At 42.3% G+C, this 18,128-nt stretch overlaps 1 protein-coding gene across 1 annotated transcript in view; it reads left to right on the top strand.

Annotated features, from left to right (window-relative positions):
* The window catches only part of CPQ (carboxypeptidase Q), a 598,544-nt gene that overhangs the window by 506,344 nt on the left and 74,072 nt on the right, over positions 1 to 18,128 (top strand). The window contains exon 7 of the mRNA XM_033126896.1: positions 15,863 to 16,064. Coding sequence (XP_032982787.1) covers positions 15,863 to 16,064 — 202 coding nt within the window. The remainder of the gene's footprint in view (positions 1 to 15,862; positions 16,065 to 18,128) is intronic.

Below are 18,128 nucleotides of genomic sequence, written 5' to 3' on the forward strand. Positions count from 1 at the left end.
AAACTACTGTCTGTGTCTATGAGTTTCTGTTTTTCATTTGTTTGTCTTGTTCTTTTGTTGTTTTTGGTTTATATACCACATATCAGTGAAATCATATGGTTCTCTCCTTTTCCTGTCTGACTTATTTCGCTTAGCATTATACTCTCAAGATCCATCCATGTTGTCACAAATGGTCCTATTTCATCTTTTCTTACTGCCGAATAGTATTCCATTGTGTATTTATACCACAACTTCTTTATCCATTCCTCTATCGAAGGACATTTTGGTTGTTTCCATGTCTTGGCCACCATAAACAAAGCTACAATGAACATTGGAGCACACGTGTCTTTATGTATAAATGTTTTCAGATTTTATGCGTAGATACCCAGGAGAGGGATTGCTGGGTCATATGGTAATTCTATTCGTAATTTTTTGAGGAACCTCCACACTGCCTTCCATAACGGCTGCACCAGTCTGCATTCCCACCAACAGTGTATGAGGGTTCCTTTTTCTCCACAGCCTCTCCAACACTTGTTACTATTTGTCTTGTTGATGATAGCCATTCTGACTAGGGTGAGGTGATATCTCATTGTGGTTTTTATTTGCATTTCTCTGATGATTAGTAATGTTGAGCATTTTTTCATATGTCTTTTTGCCATTTGTATGTCCTCTTTGGAGAAATGTCTCTTCAGGTCCTCTGCCCATTTTTCAATTGGATTGTTTGTTTTTTGTTGTTGAGTTTCATGAGTTCCTGTGTATATTTTGGATATTGGCCCCTTATCAGAGGCAATGTTTGCAAAAATCTTCTCCCATTCACTAGGTTGCCTCTTTATTTTGTCGATGGTTTCTTTTGCTGTGAAGAAGCTTTTAAGTTTCATATAGTCCCATTCGTTTATTTTAGCTTTTACTTCCATTGCCTTTGGAGTCAAATTCATAAAATGTTCTTTGAACCCAAGGTCCATAAGTTTAGTACCTATGTTTTCTTCTATGCAGTTTATTGTGTCAGGTCTTATGCTTAAGTCTTTGATCCATTTTGAATTCATTTTGGTACCTGGTGACAGATAGCAGTCCAGTTTCATTCTTTTGCACGTGGCTATCCAATTCTCCCAGCACCATTTATTGAAGAGGCCGTCTTTTCTCCCTTGTATGTTTTTAGCTTCTTTGTCAAAAATTATCTGTCCATATTTATGTGGTTTTATTTCTGGGTTCTCAATTCTATTCCATTGGTCTATATGTCTGTTTTTCTGCCAATACCATGCTGTTTTGATTACTGTAGCCTTGTAGTACAAGCTAAAGTCAGGGAGTGTGATACCTCCAGTATTGTTCTTTTTTCTTAAGATTGCTTTGACTATTCGGGGTCTTTTGTGGTTCCAAACAAATCTGATGATTTTTTGTTCTCTTTCTTTAAAAAATGCCATTGGGATTTTGATGGGGATTGCATTAAATCTGTATATTGCTTTGAGTAATATGGCCATTTTAACTATGCTGATTCTTCCAAACCATGAGCATGGAATGTCTGTCCATTTCTTTGTGTCTTCTTCAATGTATTTCAAAAATGTCTTATAGTTTTCAGCATATAGGTCCTTCACATCCTTGGTTAAATTTATTCCTAGGTATTTTATTCATTTTGCTGCAATTGCAAAAGGAATTGTTTTTTGTATTTCTTTTTCTGAGAGTTCATTGTTAATATATAGGAATGCAATGGACTTTTGTACGTTGATTTTGTAGTCAGCAAATTTACTGGATTCGTTGATTGTTTCTAATAGCTTTTTGGTGGAGTCTTAGGTTTTCTATATGTAGCATCATGTCATCTGCAAAGAGCGACAATTTAACTTCTTCATTCCCAATTTGGATGCCTTTTATGTCTTTCTCTTGCCTGATTGCTCTGGCAAAGACTTCCAACACTATGTTGAAAAGCAGAGGTGATAGGCGACAGCGCTGTCGTGTTCCTAAACGTAGAGCAAAGGGCTTCAGTTTTTCACCATTAATTATGAGATTAGCTGAGGGTTTCTCATACATGGCCTTTATTATATTAAGGTGTTTTCCTTCTATAACTATTTTATTAAGTGTTTTAATCATAAATCGATGTTGTATCCTGTCAAATGCTTTTTCTGCATCAATTGATATAATCATGTGATTTTTGTCCTTTATTTTGTTTATGTGATGTATCACATTGATGGATTTGTGGATGTTGAATCATCCTTGTGCCCCGAGGATGAACCCCACTTGGTCGTGATGAACAATCTTTTTAAAGCATTGTTGTATTCGATTTTCTAGAATTTTGTTTAGGATTTTTGCATCTGTATTCATCAGAGATATTGGTCTGTAGTTTTTTTTTGTGTGTGTTGTCCTTACCAGGTTTCGGTATCAGGGTAATGTTGGCCTCATAAAATGAGTTGGGGAGTATTGTCTCTTCTTCAATTTTTTGGAAGAGTTTGAGCAGGATTGGTATTAGATCCTCTTTGAAGGTTTGGTAGAATTCACTAGTGAAGCCAACTGGTCCCGGACTTTTGCTTTCGGGAAAGTTTTGGATGACTGATTCAATTTCATTACTGGTGATGGGTCTATTTAGATTTTACAGTTCATTGTTCAGCCTAGAAGGACCATATGTTTCTAAGAACTTGTCCATTTCTTCTAGGTTATTGAAATTGGTGGCATATAGTCCTTCATAGTACTCTTGGATGATCCTTTGTATTTCTGTGGTGTCCGTGATAACTTCTCCTTTTTCATTTCTGATTCTGTTAATTAGTGTCTTCTCTCTTTTTATCTTAGTGAGTCTAGCCAAGGGTTTGTCAATTTTGTTAATCTTTTCAAAGAACCAGCTCTTTGTCACATTAATTTTTTCTATTGTCTTTTTGTTCTCTATTTCATTTAGTTCTGCTCCGATTTTTGTTATTTCCTTTCTTCTGCTGACCTTGGGTTTCATTTGTTCTTCTTTTTGTAGTTCTTTAAGGTGTAACATGAGGTGATTTATTTGGAATTTTTCTTGTTTCTTGAGATAGGCTTGTAGTGACATAAATTTCCCTCTTAAAACTGCTGTGGGGACAGAGCCCCAGAGAGTAGTTTCCAGGCTCTCGGCCTCATGTGGAAAGGTGCTGGCTCGGGTAGTAGATAGTCATCAGCTGTGACTAGTTGGCCATCAGCTGTAACCATTGAGCCATTGGCCACTAATATAAGTGTCGTGGCTATGTTGGGGAGTCGAGGAGAGTCGGTCAGTTGGCAGCAAAGCGGACAGCAGGTCGCACGTCTTGTGAACCCAGCCTCCAGTGGTATGACCCCAGTCATAGTGGTATGACTCCCCTACCTATGGCTCTGTGGGTGTTCCTTTTTGGCCTCACCACATCCTGCGTTCTTATGTGGGGCATGGGAGTAGAGACCCTGCAGGCCTCCCCGCAGGACAACTGCTTTCGCTGCATCCAAAAAAGTTTGATAGGATGTATTTTCATTGTCATTTGTTTCTATGTATCTTTTGATCTCTCCTCTAATTTCTTCCTTGATCCGGTCATTCTTTAAAAGTATGTTGTTTAATCTCCATGTATTTGTGTTTTTTCCCGCTTTCTTTTTGCAGTTGATATCCAATTGCAAAGCCTTGTGATCAGAGAATATGCTTGGTGTGATTTCAATCTTCTTAAATTTGCTGAGGCTGATTTTATGTCCCAATATATGGTCTATCCTTGAGAATGTTCCATGTACACTAGAAAAGAATGTATATATAGTCTGATGTTTTAGGATGAAGTGCTCGATATATGTCAATTATGTCCATTTCATCTAATGTGTCATTTAGGGCTGCTATTTCATTATTTATTTTCTGTTTGGATGATCTATCCATAGCTGTCAATGATGTATTTAAGTCCCCTAGTATAATTGTGTTTTGGTCAATTTCTCCCTTTAGTTCTGTTAGTTCCTTGGTATATTTCGGTGCTCCCTGATTGGGGCCATAAATATTGATGACTGTTATGTCTTCTTGTTGTATAGTCCCCTTTACCATTATGAAATGTCCATCTTTGTCTCTTGTTACCTTTTTCACCCTGAAGTCTGTTTCATGTGATATCAGTATGGTACACCTGATTTTCTCTGGATACCATTTGCTTGGAGTGTCAATTTCCACCCTTTCACTTTGAGTCTATGCTTGTCCTTGTAGCTGAGATGTGTCTCTTGGAGACAGCATATGGTTTGGTTTAGTTTTTTGATCCAATCTGCTACTCTGTGTCTTTTTATGGGTGAGTTCAATCCATTTACATTTAGGGTGATTATTGATATGTGAGGATTTCCTGTCATTCTATCTTTAGTTTTCTGGGAAGGCTGTGTCTCCATTGTTTCTTTGCCTTTTTGTTGTTGTCTATTATTTCTGTGTGGTGGTAATTCTATGATGTTTTCCTCTGTTTCTTCTTTTATTACAGCATGTATTTCAGTTCTGTTTTTTTTTTTTTTTTTTTTTGAGTGGTTACCCTTAAGTTTATGTAAAAGAAAGTTTGATATTTAGAGTATTCCATTTTCTTCAGCATGCTTATTTTCTCCATTCCCATATTCTGGTTCAGGCCTTTACTCTCCCCTTTTTTATGTTTTGGTTGCCACAAATTTTCTCTGTTGATGGTGGTCGAATAGCCTCCTTTAGTATTTTTTGTAGTGCAGGTCGTGTATTAGAAAATTCCCTCAGCTTCTGTATGTCTGGAAAGGTCTTTATTCCTCCTTCATATCTAAAGGATATCTTTGCTGGATATATTATTCTTGGTTCACAATTTCTCTCTTTCAATAGTTTGAATATTTGGTTCCACTCCCTCCTGGCTTGTAGAGTTTCTGCTGAAAAATCTGATGATAATCTGATGGGCTTTCCTTTGTAAATTACCGTCTTTTCCCTGGCTGCCTTGAGGGTTCTTTCTTTGTCATTGATTTTAGACAGCTTCAATACTATGTGCCTTGGAGAAGGCCTGTTGGGATTAAGGTAATTAGGTGTTCTATTTGCTTCTTGGATTCAAGAATCCAGTTCTGTCCACAAGTTTGGGAATTTCTCATCGACAATTTGTTTGAATATATTCTCTGTTCCCTTCTCTCTTTCTTCTTCTTCTGGTATACCCATTATTCTTATATTGCTCTTTCTGATGGAGTCAGAAAGTTCTTGTAGAGTTCTTTCATTTCTTTTAAGTCTCAAGTCTCTTTCTTCTTCCATCTGTGTAATTTCCAGGTTTCTATCTTCGATGTCACTGATTCTTTCCTCCATCTTATCAACTCTGGTTACTTCATTCTTAATTTCTTCTACTGAGTTCTTAATCTCCAGAAATTCTATTTGGTTCTTTTTTAAAATTTCAATCTCTTTCGTAAAATGCTCAGGTTGTTCTTTGATTGTGTTTCTGAGTTCATTAAACTTCCTTTCTGTGTTTTCTTATATCTCGTTGAGTTTTTTCAGAACTGCAATCTTGAATTCTCTGTCATTTAAGTCACATACTTCCACATCTTTAAGTTCCTTTTCTGGAGAATTCACTTTCTCTCTGAGTGGTCTTGTTGCCTTGGTGATTCATGGCAATTAATGATTTATTATTTCTTTTCCTAGACATCTACAGGAGTGGCTTCTGCAACAGGTTGATAGGAAGAGGTCTTTCTTTTGTTTTCCAGTACTTGTTTGTAAAATATTTTATTTTCTCTCCGACTGCAGCATTTTTTTTCTGTCTCACACAGTAGTGCTATGTTTTCTCTACACTATTCCACCTTCTCACACAATGAGGGGATTCCCTGGGAGATGGGCTTCTCCTCTGTTAATAGTTCGCCTGGGTCACAGGGCGCTGTGTCCGTGTGGGTATGCGGAGAGCGTTTGAAGTTCCAAAGCTCTTCCTGCACCAGATTCAGAGCCCGTGTGTTTCAGCAGTTCTGTTTACTCCTGCAGGGATCTGCCCAGATAGGTGGGGACAGGGGCGGGGTGAGTTGTGAGAGGTGGCCCAGAGCAGTGGCGGCGACCACCATCACACCCGGTCCCGTTTCCACAGCTCCCTCCCCTTTGCCGGAACTAGTTGGGCTGCGAATCTGTGTCTGCGGTCCACAGTTCTCAGAACAGCAAATATTCTGTTCTTTTGATCTGACACTGCTACTGTCCGCTTCTGGCACCAGACAGGTGGGAGCAGTGTGAGCTCTGGGAGGGTAGGGAGGGAGTGGCTAGTCTCAGTGTCTAAGGCTTCCGTTCTCTGTGGCAGTGAGGGCTTAAACCACTGTTTTCAGTCTTCTTCCCTCAGTCTTTTCTCCAAGGTCTCTGCTGTGAGTGTAGGGTTCAGCCGTGTTATATGCCGCCCCCTCAGCCCTGTGGGCCATAAACGGAGACCTAGCATTCCGAGTGCTTCCCTCTCCCACAGCTGCGGTAGTTCGGGATGCAGCGAGCTCGGAGCACTGAGCTAGGTATGTGTCCTGTGCCTGCTCGGCTCCGTCTCCGCCCTTCTCTCTTCACTCCTCCCCCACCCGTGCAATTCGCCCACCTTTAGGTGAATTCATTAGTGGGCCTCTTCGTCTTGCCTGTCTGCTGTGCATGGAGTCCTTTGTGGCGTTATAGTTGTTCGATTAGTTGTAAATTCTAGGGGAGATTTACAGAGGCTCACCTCACGCCGCCATTTTGATGACATCTCCCCAATTCTTACTTCTTTTAGCCTATGTTTATGCCACATTGTCAGCCTCTGGCTCACTAGCGTTTCCATAGTGACATTTATAGCGGGATCATGTGTTTTCAGTAAGTTTAAGAGCTATCTATGTACTTTAATGGGCTCAATGGGAGAATTCACTGAGATTCAGAGTTCTTTGGATAACATTGTAAAAATTGGATTGCCTGAAAACACAGGTTCATCTAACAACAGAATCCTTCTGTACACACACAGAGAATGATAGGCCTGGTAGGAGATCTCCAGAAGTCATTTATTCTGTTCCCATCTCCAGGCAGAATGGTGGCTACACCACAATAAGTGTCTGCAATTTTAGTACTAAAGTAACTTATCCAAGACTGCCCATTTCTTCAAGCTGCAGCCAGTTTAGCTGTCAAATAAAAATAACTTATGGCTCTCTACTTTGTCATCATCCCTTTCCTGGCTTTCCCTTGGGGACCCAATGCTGTTCAAAACTGAAGGAGGGAGACTTTTAGAAATAAAAGTCTGAGCTACAGGGTAGACATGACCAGAAACTAAATCATATTCTTAGCTTTGCACAGCATGGAGATACCTCTTCACCTATCACCTAATCGTGATAGCTGTTTGCACTGAAGCTCTGTGAAGCTCTGCCCAACTTTACTCCTTGAACTACGAAATCCAGGGTCATTGGCACAGCTGGAGGAAATAACTGCAACTACTCAGCCCATGGTACCCTTAGATGATTTGCTTCTGAGAACTTGTTTTGAGTCCACCACCTGACCAAACAGCATCACCACCATCATCTGTAAAATATTAACATTTACTGGGGTGGGACAGTGTTCCCGAGACTGATTGCCCAGTGTCAGGCGGAGTTTACTTCTTTGAAGGTTGAATTGAGGAGGCTACATGATTAATTCAAATACTTTGGAGTCTCTTTTTCTCTTCCTTTGATTTTGGGACTGCAATGTCATTTAGATCAAAACCAAAGACCTGTCACCTAGGTTATGAGAAAATAAAACTTTAAAACAAAGAGGAAGCCAAATTTGGAGGAAGAGGAAATGTTCAATTTGGGTCTATATTTCTGAAGAAGAATTGCCTGGAATTTTATAAAAGCAAACAACACAAACATCATCTTTGTGTTTATACTAGGGAATAAGCATTTTAAAACATGCAGTATGTATTTTAAACACTTTGCTTCTTTTTAATCTTGCCCAAAGAATGCTAATGGTTAACAAATTTGTCTTTGGCAAAGTGAACTGACCTTTAAAAAAAGAAAAGAAGTATAATAGGATGTGATTCTAGCACAAAACAGTATGAATGCTCAACTCTGAGCAGATATTAACTAATCCAGTGATCCCAACGGAGGAGGTTACCTGGGAGCATTTCTCTACAATGCATTATGTACATGACTTGGCAATGAAAGATAGTTCCCATGGCTCCTAATAAAGCCATGTGTCTCTTTATTGAGAGAGCAAAGTGGGGGTTCTTTGAGCTGCTCAGCCTCCTCATCTATATGCCTCAGCTTGTCTCAACCGGTGCTGCTTATTTCGGCAATAAAGCATTCACTCTCTAGAAGGAGGTTTCTTCCTACACCCTGTAAACAGGAGGACGAATGTCTTGTTATATGCTAAAATGGGTTGAGTGAAACAACTATAGATCTGCTCCACAGTCACTAGCTATAATCAACTTTTCAAGTCTACACTGAGTGTGCCCTCAACAACTCATGGCATAGTAAGGAACATGGATGTTTATGACAACACGTTTCTGAGAAGCAGCTGTGGGGACAGAGCCCCAGAGAGCAGTTTCCAGGCTCTCGGCCTCACATGGAAAGGTGCTGGCTCGGGTAGTAGATGGTCATCAGCTGTGACTAGTTGGCCATCAGCTGTTACCGGTTAGCCATTAGCCACTGATATAACTGCCATGGCTAAGCTAGCAAGGGGCGGAGTGTGGATTGCGGATTGCAGAGGCGGATTGCAGTTAGTAAGTGAAGTTGGTTGGCAGAGACAACTGGATGGCGGGTTGCGGAACATGTGACTCCTGCTTCCTGTATTTCCAACCAAGCTGCTAACGAGAATATAGTGGTATGACTCCCCTATCTGTGGCTCCGTGGGTGTTCCTTTTTGGCCTCACCCTATCCTGCGTTCTTATGCAGGGAACTGGACTAGAGACCCCACATGCCACCCTGTATGACACAGCAGGTCCAGGAGCCCAGTGACCCAGCTTATTTATTCCAGTTTCTTTGTTCAGGGACATTTTATTTTCCCAACTCCTTTGCCATGTGGTAATAATTAAACAATGACTACCCATAAAAGAGGAGGAAAAAGCAGTGTCATGGATGGTGGGTGGTTTGTTTTCTTAGTTCTTTATTGAAAACATACGGAGATGTTTATATACAAACAGAAAATAATAGAATGCTGCCATCACATTAGCAGTAGCTAATAAAATTCTACATGAATAGAAATCAAACATGTCTCTACCTACACCAGAATTCTGGTTTACTGACATCTGCACATCCTGTCTAATTCGGCTTGAAAAGATGTTTTATTATTTCAGGCTTCTTATTCCTAGTTGGAAGGAAATTATAGAGCAATAGTTTTTTGTTTTTGTTTTTAAGTTTTCTCTTTGCTTAATTAAATTACTTTATTCGTGTGGGGACAGAGCCAGGAGAGCAGTTTTCAGGCTCTCAGCCTCATGTGGAAAGCTGCTGGCTCAGTTATTAGATGGCTATCAATTGTAATCAGATGGCCATCCACTGTGGCTGGTTGGCCATCAGCTGTTACCTGTTAACCATTAGCCACTACTATAACTGCCATGACTACGCTAGGGGTTGGTTGTTGGTTGGCAGAGAAGGGAACAGCGGATTGCGCATCGTGTGGCTCCTGCTTCCTGTATCTCCAACGCAGCCACCAGCGAGACTATAGTGGTATGAACCCCCTATCCATGGCTCTGTAGATGTTCCTTTTTTTTTTGTAGGTGTTCCTTTTTGGCCTCACCATATCCTGTATTCTTTTGTGGGGAGTGGGACCAGAGACCCCGCATGACAATTAGCAAAGGTAATAAATTCTGTCCAAGTAGACCTTGTGTTATGATCATAAAAAAGCTTCAACTCTATATATTTGTGTAACTGCAGTCTCTGTGTTTTACATTAAAAGTGAGGACATGTGGTCTGACACATGAAAGTAAGCTTCCAGAGACAGGGCAGTGGTGGGGAGGGGTGCAGAGCACAGGCAGGTGGGGCCAGACCTCTGCATTTGAGTTCTGGCTGCCCCATTTACTAACTAGGTAACCCTGGGAAAGCTAGTTAATCTGACTAAACCTCAGTTGCTTCACCCATAAAATGATAAATATAATAGCACTTACAGAATGTGAGCATATTTGGGGTAAGCTATAAAGCATTTCACACAGCATCTGGTGTGCAGGAAGCACCACAAAAATGCTGCCTATCATCATTACAAGCAACTAACAGAATGGTTTAAATGGAGACCAGCCTTGAAAATTTGAGAGGTACAGATACTTGGTGGTAAGACCCCAAACAACAACTGTTTATCAAGTGCTAATTATGTGCCAGGCTTTACAATGCATTCTTTCTTACCACTCCATGAACTGGCTACCATTATCATGACCACTTCATGGAGGAAGAACTGAGAGCTTACACAGACTGGCCAAAGTCACAAAGCCAATGACTGGTAAATCTGAGGGTCAAATGCAGTCTGAATAATTCCAAACCTCAAACTTTTCATCTCTCTGCTAAACTGGCTGCCGCATACGAGTATATAGCGTACAGCACTTTTCAAAGCTCCTTTATCTATGTTATTCTATGTTCCTATCACCATCCTGTGACATTGCACGGGGCATTCACAAACTGTGGAGTCCCCTGTCCCTAGGACATCCATTCATTTGCAGTTGAAGAGGGCCAAGAAGCCCTTAATGCACATTTTATTAGGCACACTGGCAAGTTCAACTCACACAATCACTTTCATTTTGGCCTACAAAAGTCTTTTCTTTGAAGGCGCTCAAAGTTCCATATGCGCAGGCTCATTATTCAAGCTTTGGAAAAGAGCATTTGTCCCAACTTACAGATGAAGAAGCTAATGGCCAAGGTGACATGACATGGGGACACAGGGACAAAGCCAGTCATCCTCCTCAGGAGCCAGCATGTCAGTTGCTGTGTCCGCAATAGAATAGAGCTAGCCACCTCACTAGGCTGCTCATTAGTGTTGGGTCACTGAACAGCCAAACTGCTACCTTGCTCCACTTTCAATAGTACATAACAAGGAGCACTTTGCTTAATTTTCTTGTTGGAAGGATGGGCTCTGCCTGCAGTATAGGCACTCTCACATATAAGATTACCTAATTCTGTTTTCATTTGTCTATAGGTTGTGTCATGCAGGAGACCCTGCTTGCTGCGCCATGTGTCTTGCGGGGTGGCCTGCAGTGCCTCAGCTCCCGCTCCCCTCATAAGAAGGCAGGATGTGGCTGAGTCCACTACATAATCATACGTTCCCAGGCAGACAGTCAGACGATCCATCAAATCGTGAATTGAAGGCACTGAAGCGTGCAAAGGTGGCGTCACCTTATTTAACTCCCTATAGTCCACAGTCATTCCCCAGGTCCCATCTGGCTTCTTGACATCCCATACTGGGGAGTTAAAGGGACTGTGCGTTGGCCTCACAATATGTGCCTTCTCCAATTCCAATATTGTACAACCAATCTCCTCCTGCCCTCCTGGCAGGCAGTACTGTCGCACTGTAACCACGCGCCAGGGCTGTGGCAACACTTGAGGAGGGTGGTGAGCATGCCCGCGTGTCACCGCTTTCACCACCCGGATCCGGAGATGGAAATCTCCTGCCCACGTCTATAAGCTGAGGCCATGTAGCACGTCCACTCCTAGAATATACTCCGGAACGGGGGAGACATAAACCTTGTAGGTACGACGGGGAAGCCTTCCTATACCCAGTGGTAAGGAAACAGCTTTCACAGTCACAGTCTTTCCCCCATAGCCATCAAAGCAGATTGCTGGTCTGGGGAACAGTTCTGGGTTCCCATAAACAAGACTGCAGTCTGTGTCAGTGTCAACTAGGGCCAAAACCCTCTGCACATTAGAAGGGGACCAATATATGGACAGTTCCACGTGGGGCCTCCGGTCCCTGCTCGTTCCCTCTGACCGGGTACCTTTGCCCCACCCCTAATCAAGCTGAAAGGAGTCGGCCTCAAGTGGCTGCACGAAGTCCTGGAGGGACACGGTCGCGCTTTCCCAGACTTCTCCTTTAGGCTTGTCCGGAATTGCTGTTCCGGACGCAACTGTTTCCAAAGTTCCAGCAGGAGTGCATTGGGTTGTCGGTCTATTTTCTTTCGATCGACCCCTGCTGCCACAAGATCACGCCACATATGTGCGCATGTTACTCTCTGGGGCCCGCGACCTCACCCCTTTACTTTTGATTTTGGCTTCCGGGTTTCAACTGCTCGGACCTCCTGTCTTAACTTCCTTAGCCTCCAGCTTTCAACATCCCCTAGGGTGGCCATGGCAGTTGTAACTTCATGGATCCGTCGCCCCACATAGAGTGTAAGAATGGCAACCAAGGATCCAAAAGCTCTCACAGGTGCAGTATCCAAAACCAGATCTCTCATGCTGGCTGTAAAAAGCTCGTCATCCGGCTCCTGCATATTAGGGTTGAAAATAGCATGTCTCATACCCATTTCACGGATGATTTGAGTAAGTTCTGTATATGACTGCCATTTATTCACAGTGTCTGGCAGCTTGCCAGCCTGTCCCCATACTGTGCGTACTGCAGCAGTGAGCCACTCCATTAGAGTGTGGTTGCCTTAGTTTTGGGCCAACCTATGGCCGTTCTGTAACCTTTGTCGCAGGGACGGATGCACTGTCACAAAGGCTAGCTTTTCGATCTCACCTGAGGAACAGAGAATGTTGTCTGCTTCCTCATCCCATAAACGTAATAGCCAAGCTGAGACTGACTCTCCAGGGCGCTGTGGGTACCGCCTCCCCAGCTCCTGCAACTCAGTGGGAGTGTAAGGGGGTAGGTTGTGAACTCAGTCACAGCTGGGTTGCCGGCAGCAATGCCCCCCGGGCCCAAAGGTTGCTCACATTTTACCCTTTGCTTCAAGATTGGCCGGACTTGGGGGTTGGGAGCTACATTGTCTCCACTTGCTTCCTCCGCCTCTGCCTCAGAGTCTCCACCTTGGGGCCCCTCTTCTAACAGGCGGATCCAAGCTTCCAGCGCGTCCAACCAGGACACCTGGTCCGGCACCTGCGCCATTTCATTAAGCACACTTTCCGTGTTGAGACTCAAGGCCATGAGGAACATCCAGCCCACGCGGCCAGCTGTAGCCTTCACCTCCTCCGGCAACCTCTCAGCCAGAGTCTGCAGGGTCCTCTCCACGCTGGCCTGAAAGCCATCCATGTGCTCCCACCCCTCCTTGGGTGTCCAACTCCTGAGAACAGTGGCCAACGAACACCACACACTGTGTGGGGGCCACACATATTCCTGCCCAGAGTCAGACTCCATTCCTACCTGATCAGAATCTTGCTCGCCGTGCCAGTTGTCTGAGTGGGTGGAGGCCTCTGTGTAAGAGCCCATGGCAGCAGCAGACCACCAAAAGGAAGACGACACTTGCTCTGGCCAACAGGGCGACGTGCCATCCGGAGGTTTGAGTCTCCCAGGCAGACCACGCCTCCCGTTCCTGGTGTCGCCCCTCACAGGCCTCCTGAAGCTGAGCTTTTACACGCACAAACTGTTCCACCATCCTTCGGTAGGCCTTGGCCAGCACCACACCCTGCTTGCTGCGCCATTTGTCATGCAGGGGACCCTGCTCGCTGCGCCATGTGTCATGCAAGGTGTCATGCAGGGTCTCTAGTCCCGCTCTTCACATAAGAATGCAGGATATGGTGAGGCCAAAAAGGAACATCCAGGGAGCCGTAGATAGGGGAGTCATACCACTATATTCTTGCTGGCTGCTGGATTGGAGACACAAGAAGCAGGAGCCACATGATCCGCAACCTGCCGTCCACTTCTCTCTGCCAACCAACCTCACTTGCTAGCTGCAATCCGCCTCTGCAATCCGCAATCCACACTCCGCCGCTTGCTAGCTCAGCCACCATCTTCTTGCTAGCCCCCATTTTTCTGCTAGTGTAGCCACGGCAGTTATATTAGTGGCTAATGGCTCACTGATTACAGCTGATGGCCAACTAGCCACAGCTGATGGCCATCCAATCACAGTCAATGGCCATTTACTACCTGAGCCAGCACTTTTCCATGTGAGGCCGAGAGCCTGGAAACTGCACTCTTGGCTCTGTCCCCACAGTTGTGATGTTTCTATTCTCCTCTTTACAGGGGACAGAGAGAGCTTGGGGTCAGGAAAGGGTTAGGACATGTCAACCTGCTGACCTGGCATCAAGGTGCTAGTTAAATGAGCCCTGGATATAAGGCATTAATGCAACTTTTTTTTTTTTTAATTTTATTGGGTAACAGTGTGTTTTTTCAAGGACCCATTAGTTCCAAGTCAAGTCGTTGTCCTTCAGTCTAGTTGTGGTGGGCACAGCTCAGCTCCAAGTCCTGTCACCATTTTCAGTCTAGTTGCAGGGGGCACAGCCCACCATCCCATGGGGAAATAGAACCAGCAACCTTGTTAAGAGCTCACGCTCTAACCAACTGTGCCATCCAGCTGTGCAATTTTGCATATTATTAATGATGCTTCCATTGTGGAGTGGCCACAGTGGCAAACTGAAGTGGCACTTTTTATTATAAATGCCTTGGGTCTTTCTCTGAAAATCACCATGAAGACAGAAAGTCCTTAAATGTGAAAGTGGAAATGTAAGCAAACTTCTGCTTTGTTAACTTCCTCATCATTAACAGTAGCAAAATATTGGTATTCCAGGGCCATCCTGTTCAGTGCTGTTAATGCTGACAACATCCTGCTCTGAAACTCAGCACTGCTTTTGCCCTTGTGACAACAGTACACTCCATGGGAATAGTTAGGAAATCATTGTATTAGAATCTGTTTTAGAAAAAAAATTATGCAACCCTCAAATTGTTATGTAACTGAAAAAGTCATTCTAATTTAGAACAAGTGTTACTTATCACTCTACCTCATTCTAGTAATGGCAGTGTGGAGTTTTGGAAAGCATGGGATTTCAAACCCAGTTCTGCCATTTGCCAACTGTGTGACTTTGAGCAAATCACTTGACCTCTCTGATCCTCAGTTCCTTTTCTATAAAATAGCATCAACCATAAAGCTGCTTTGTGTATTTTATGGGCTATGGAAGAAGATCAAAGGAGATTACGAATGTGGAAGCTCTCTGGAAACACTGTACAAATGTTATTATTGATTTTTGCTAAGTAAATAATGAGGAACAAATACAGTACCATCCAAGAAGCTTGGGAATAACTTAACCGAGTAGTTGTTGATAGTAGTTGGTCAGTCTTGAAGAAGTGAATGGCTCCTTAGAAGCAGATGGCCAAGCCAGTTCAAAGGACCTTAGACTTTCAAGTCTTAGGTCAGTGTGGCAATTTAGCTGTACAACCTGGTGAGAGTTTCTTATATTCTAAGCTCTTACAGTGATGATATTGGCTACATGAAATCACTGTGTGCTTTTTTACCAGACTTTAGTTGGAAAGAATTTGCAAACTAGCAGTCTGGCAGAGTTGCCAGGGTTTGGAGTGCTAGTGTTGCACACCAGAAAGAGCACTGTTTCATGTGTTATTCTGTTACCTCCCTCCCTGGAGATGGAACAATAACAACATCAGAAACCCAGGACAAACCTGTCAGTTTGACACCTTTAAGATTGAGCAGAACTCACAATTAAAGTAAGATAGAATATCTGTTCAGAGGAAAGATGTACAGAGAAATCAGTCCACAAAGCATACCTTCTTTTTTTTTTTTTAACATCTGGATATACTATCTGGATATCCCCCACTGTACAGAAGGATTTGCATCCTGGTACGCAGTAGGCACTTAAGAAAATTTGTTCAAAGACTATTAATGGCTAGTAGCAATAATTGAATACTTTCAATATGGGTCTTTGTATTTCTTTCCATTACATTTTTTAATCCTCCCAAGTCAACTCGAATTTGGCAAATCCCAGGATGAAAAATTGTGCATCTCAGAACAATTAGGTAATAGGCAGACCAGACCCTAAGTCAGTCAGAGCAACATGTGTTTTGGCAAGAACTGGTGAAGAGATGAAGTATTTGATTATTGTTGTTGATAGTTTCCAAGGAGAAAGCAAAGAAGCAACAGAAATAAAACAAACACTTTTCTCTTTTGTTTAGGCAAATACTTCCAAATATAGCCTGGTGATGGAATCTGACTCGGGAACCTTCTTACCCTCTGGGCTGCAATTCACTGGCAGTGAAAAGGCCAGAGCCATCATGAAGGAGGTCATGAACCTGCTGCAGCCCATCAACATCACACAGGTCTTTAGTGATGGAGAAGGGACAGACATCAACTTCTGGATCCAAGCTGGAGTGCCTGGTAAGACCAAAAGATAAAATTTGGGTTCCTTATATGTCGCTACTAATTTAAAACAAAATTTCTATTCTTGCATGCCACAGTGAATACTGATAGGCCAATCAATGCATGGAAACCCTAAGCTTTTGTCTATAAGGTATACTCTGATGATTTCCAAACTTGGGATAATAACACTCATTTGTATTTGATTACCCATTTGTCTTCTCTTTCTAAATTCTAAGGTCTCATTCCCAGAGATTCTGATTTAATGATTCTGGGACTGGGCCTAGAAACCTCTGTCTCTCTGTCTCTGTCTCTGTCTCTCTCTCTCTCTCTCTCTCTCTCTCTCTTTCTCTCTCTTTGTTACTGGGTATCTTTGATGATTGTAGTACAAGTGAATTCACGATCAAAATTTGAGAAATAAATTAGAAGGCAATTATTACTACTGATATAATTCCAGTTCTAGTCCTGTGCTAGGAAATCTTTTCTGACTCAAAGAATCCCCTATCTAAATACGACGATGTCTGAAATTTTACCATTAGAGATTTGTTCTTTGAGGGTAGGATACTTCCAGATAATCATTTTTTTTAATGCAAAGACTCATGTAAGAGTTTGGACATAAACTAATTTACCCTGATCAGTGATTTATAAGGTTGGTATTTTTAAGACAATGGATGAAAACATGTAATAGGAGTAGGCCTGGGGAGGTTACAGGTTAGAAAGTGGAACAATCTTAAAGACAAACTATACTTCTTCACAAACTTCTCCTAGACTGACCATGTGAAAGGGTTGTTGGTGGTATTCAGCATCTATGACCTGAGGTTGTTCCCTCAACACCATTATATCCATAATCAAAAACATTGTTAAAGGATCCATTTGCAAATTGTTCTGTATTTGTGTTATGCAAATAGGATATTCAGCTTTCAAAAAGTTTTAATATTACTGTTTACAGAACCATTTCTGTGGCTACAAAACATTTCACAGGTATAAAAAGAAGTCTCTAGTTGTTTCAATGTAGTTGTGGAGGGCACCGTCGCCCAGGCGGGGATCGAACCGGCAACTGTGTTGTTACCAGCATCGTGCTCTAACCAAGTAAGCTAACCGGCCACCCCCAATTCTAGCTTTTCTATCTTCAGCCTGCAAAGTAGATTTCACCAATAGCATTCTACATGGATTTGAGATTTTTTTAAAATCTTACTCTTGATATAGCGTACATTTTTTAAACATTTTAGATTTTAAGATTTATAATAATTTTATTTAACTAAAAACTAGAAGGAGCTTTCCTTTATTCTAATACAAAGAACCAAACTCTCCAGTGGTTTGTGTATATTTTAACCATATTTTGAAATATCTTAAAACAACATTTCCATTTACAGTGCTGTGCAGCATGTGGACAGATCTGAGACTTTCTACATATGTCATGGTCAAGGTATAGGGGGAGAGATTTTACCCCTTATGTTTTATCGAATGATTTATTTGAATTTTAGATTTTTCCTGATCCTTACATTTTTTCATTTAATGTTTTCTGACCACAGTTGACCTCGGGTAACTCAAACCATAGAAAGTAAAACTGTGGATAAAAGGGGACTACTGTATGTCTTGCTTTTGTTGCATTGGATAATTGAGCATTGGCTCTAGCTTTATTCTTTCCATGTAGCTACTCCATAAGAATGGTTCTGTTTGGAATGAACAAGTTGGTTTGATTGTCTTCACTAAGGTAAGGCCTTTTCCTCTTGCCACAATGAAGAGGGGGAATTTGAACCCCATTATGGTCTTTTAAGAATTAATACAAATTACCATTTATTGAGCTCCTATTTACTAGACTCGCAGGCTTTTTGCAGACACTGTCTTTTTTTATCAGTACAACCATCCTAAGAGGTAGGTAGGATTATCCCTATTTTGCAGATGAAGAAACAGACTCAGAAGGACTAAATGACTTGCCCTGGGCTATCCTACTCTTAAATGCAGATGTCACCCTGAGAACAGACCCCTTTAGTTTCAAGGCTGGTGGCCCTTTTCCCACAATATACAACAAAGGAAAGTCTGGAATGCTGAGATAGTCTCCAAATCTATGACAGTGTCTGAAAT

The sequence above is a fragment of the Rhinolophus ferrumequinum genome, chromosome 14, assembly GCF_004115265.2.
Source record: "Rhinolophus ferrumequinum isolate MPI-CBG mRhiFer1 chromosome 14, mRhiFer1_v1.p, whole genome shotgun sequence".
In the NCBI taxonomy this organism is placed as follows: domain Eukaryota; kingdom Metazoa; phylum Chordata; class Mammalia; order Chiroptera; family Rhinolophidae; genus Rhinolophus; species Rhinolophus ferrumequinum.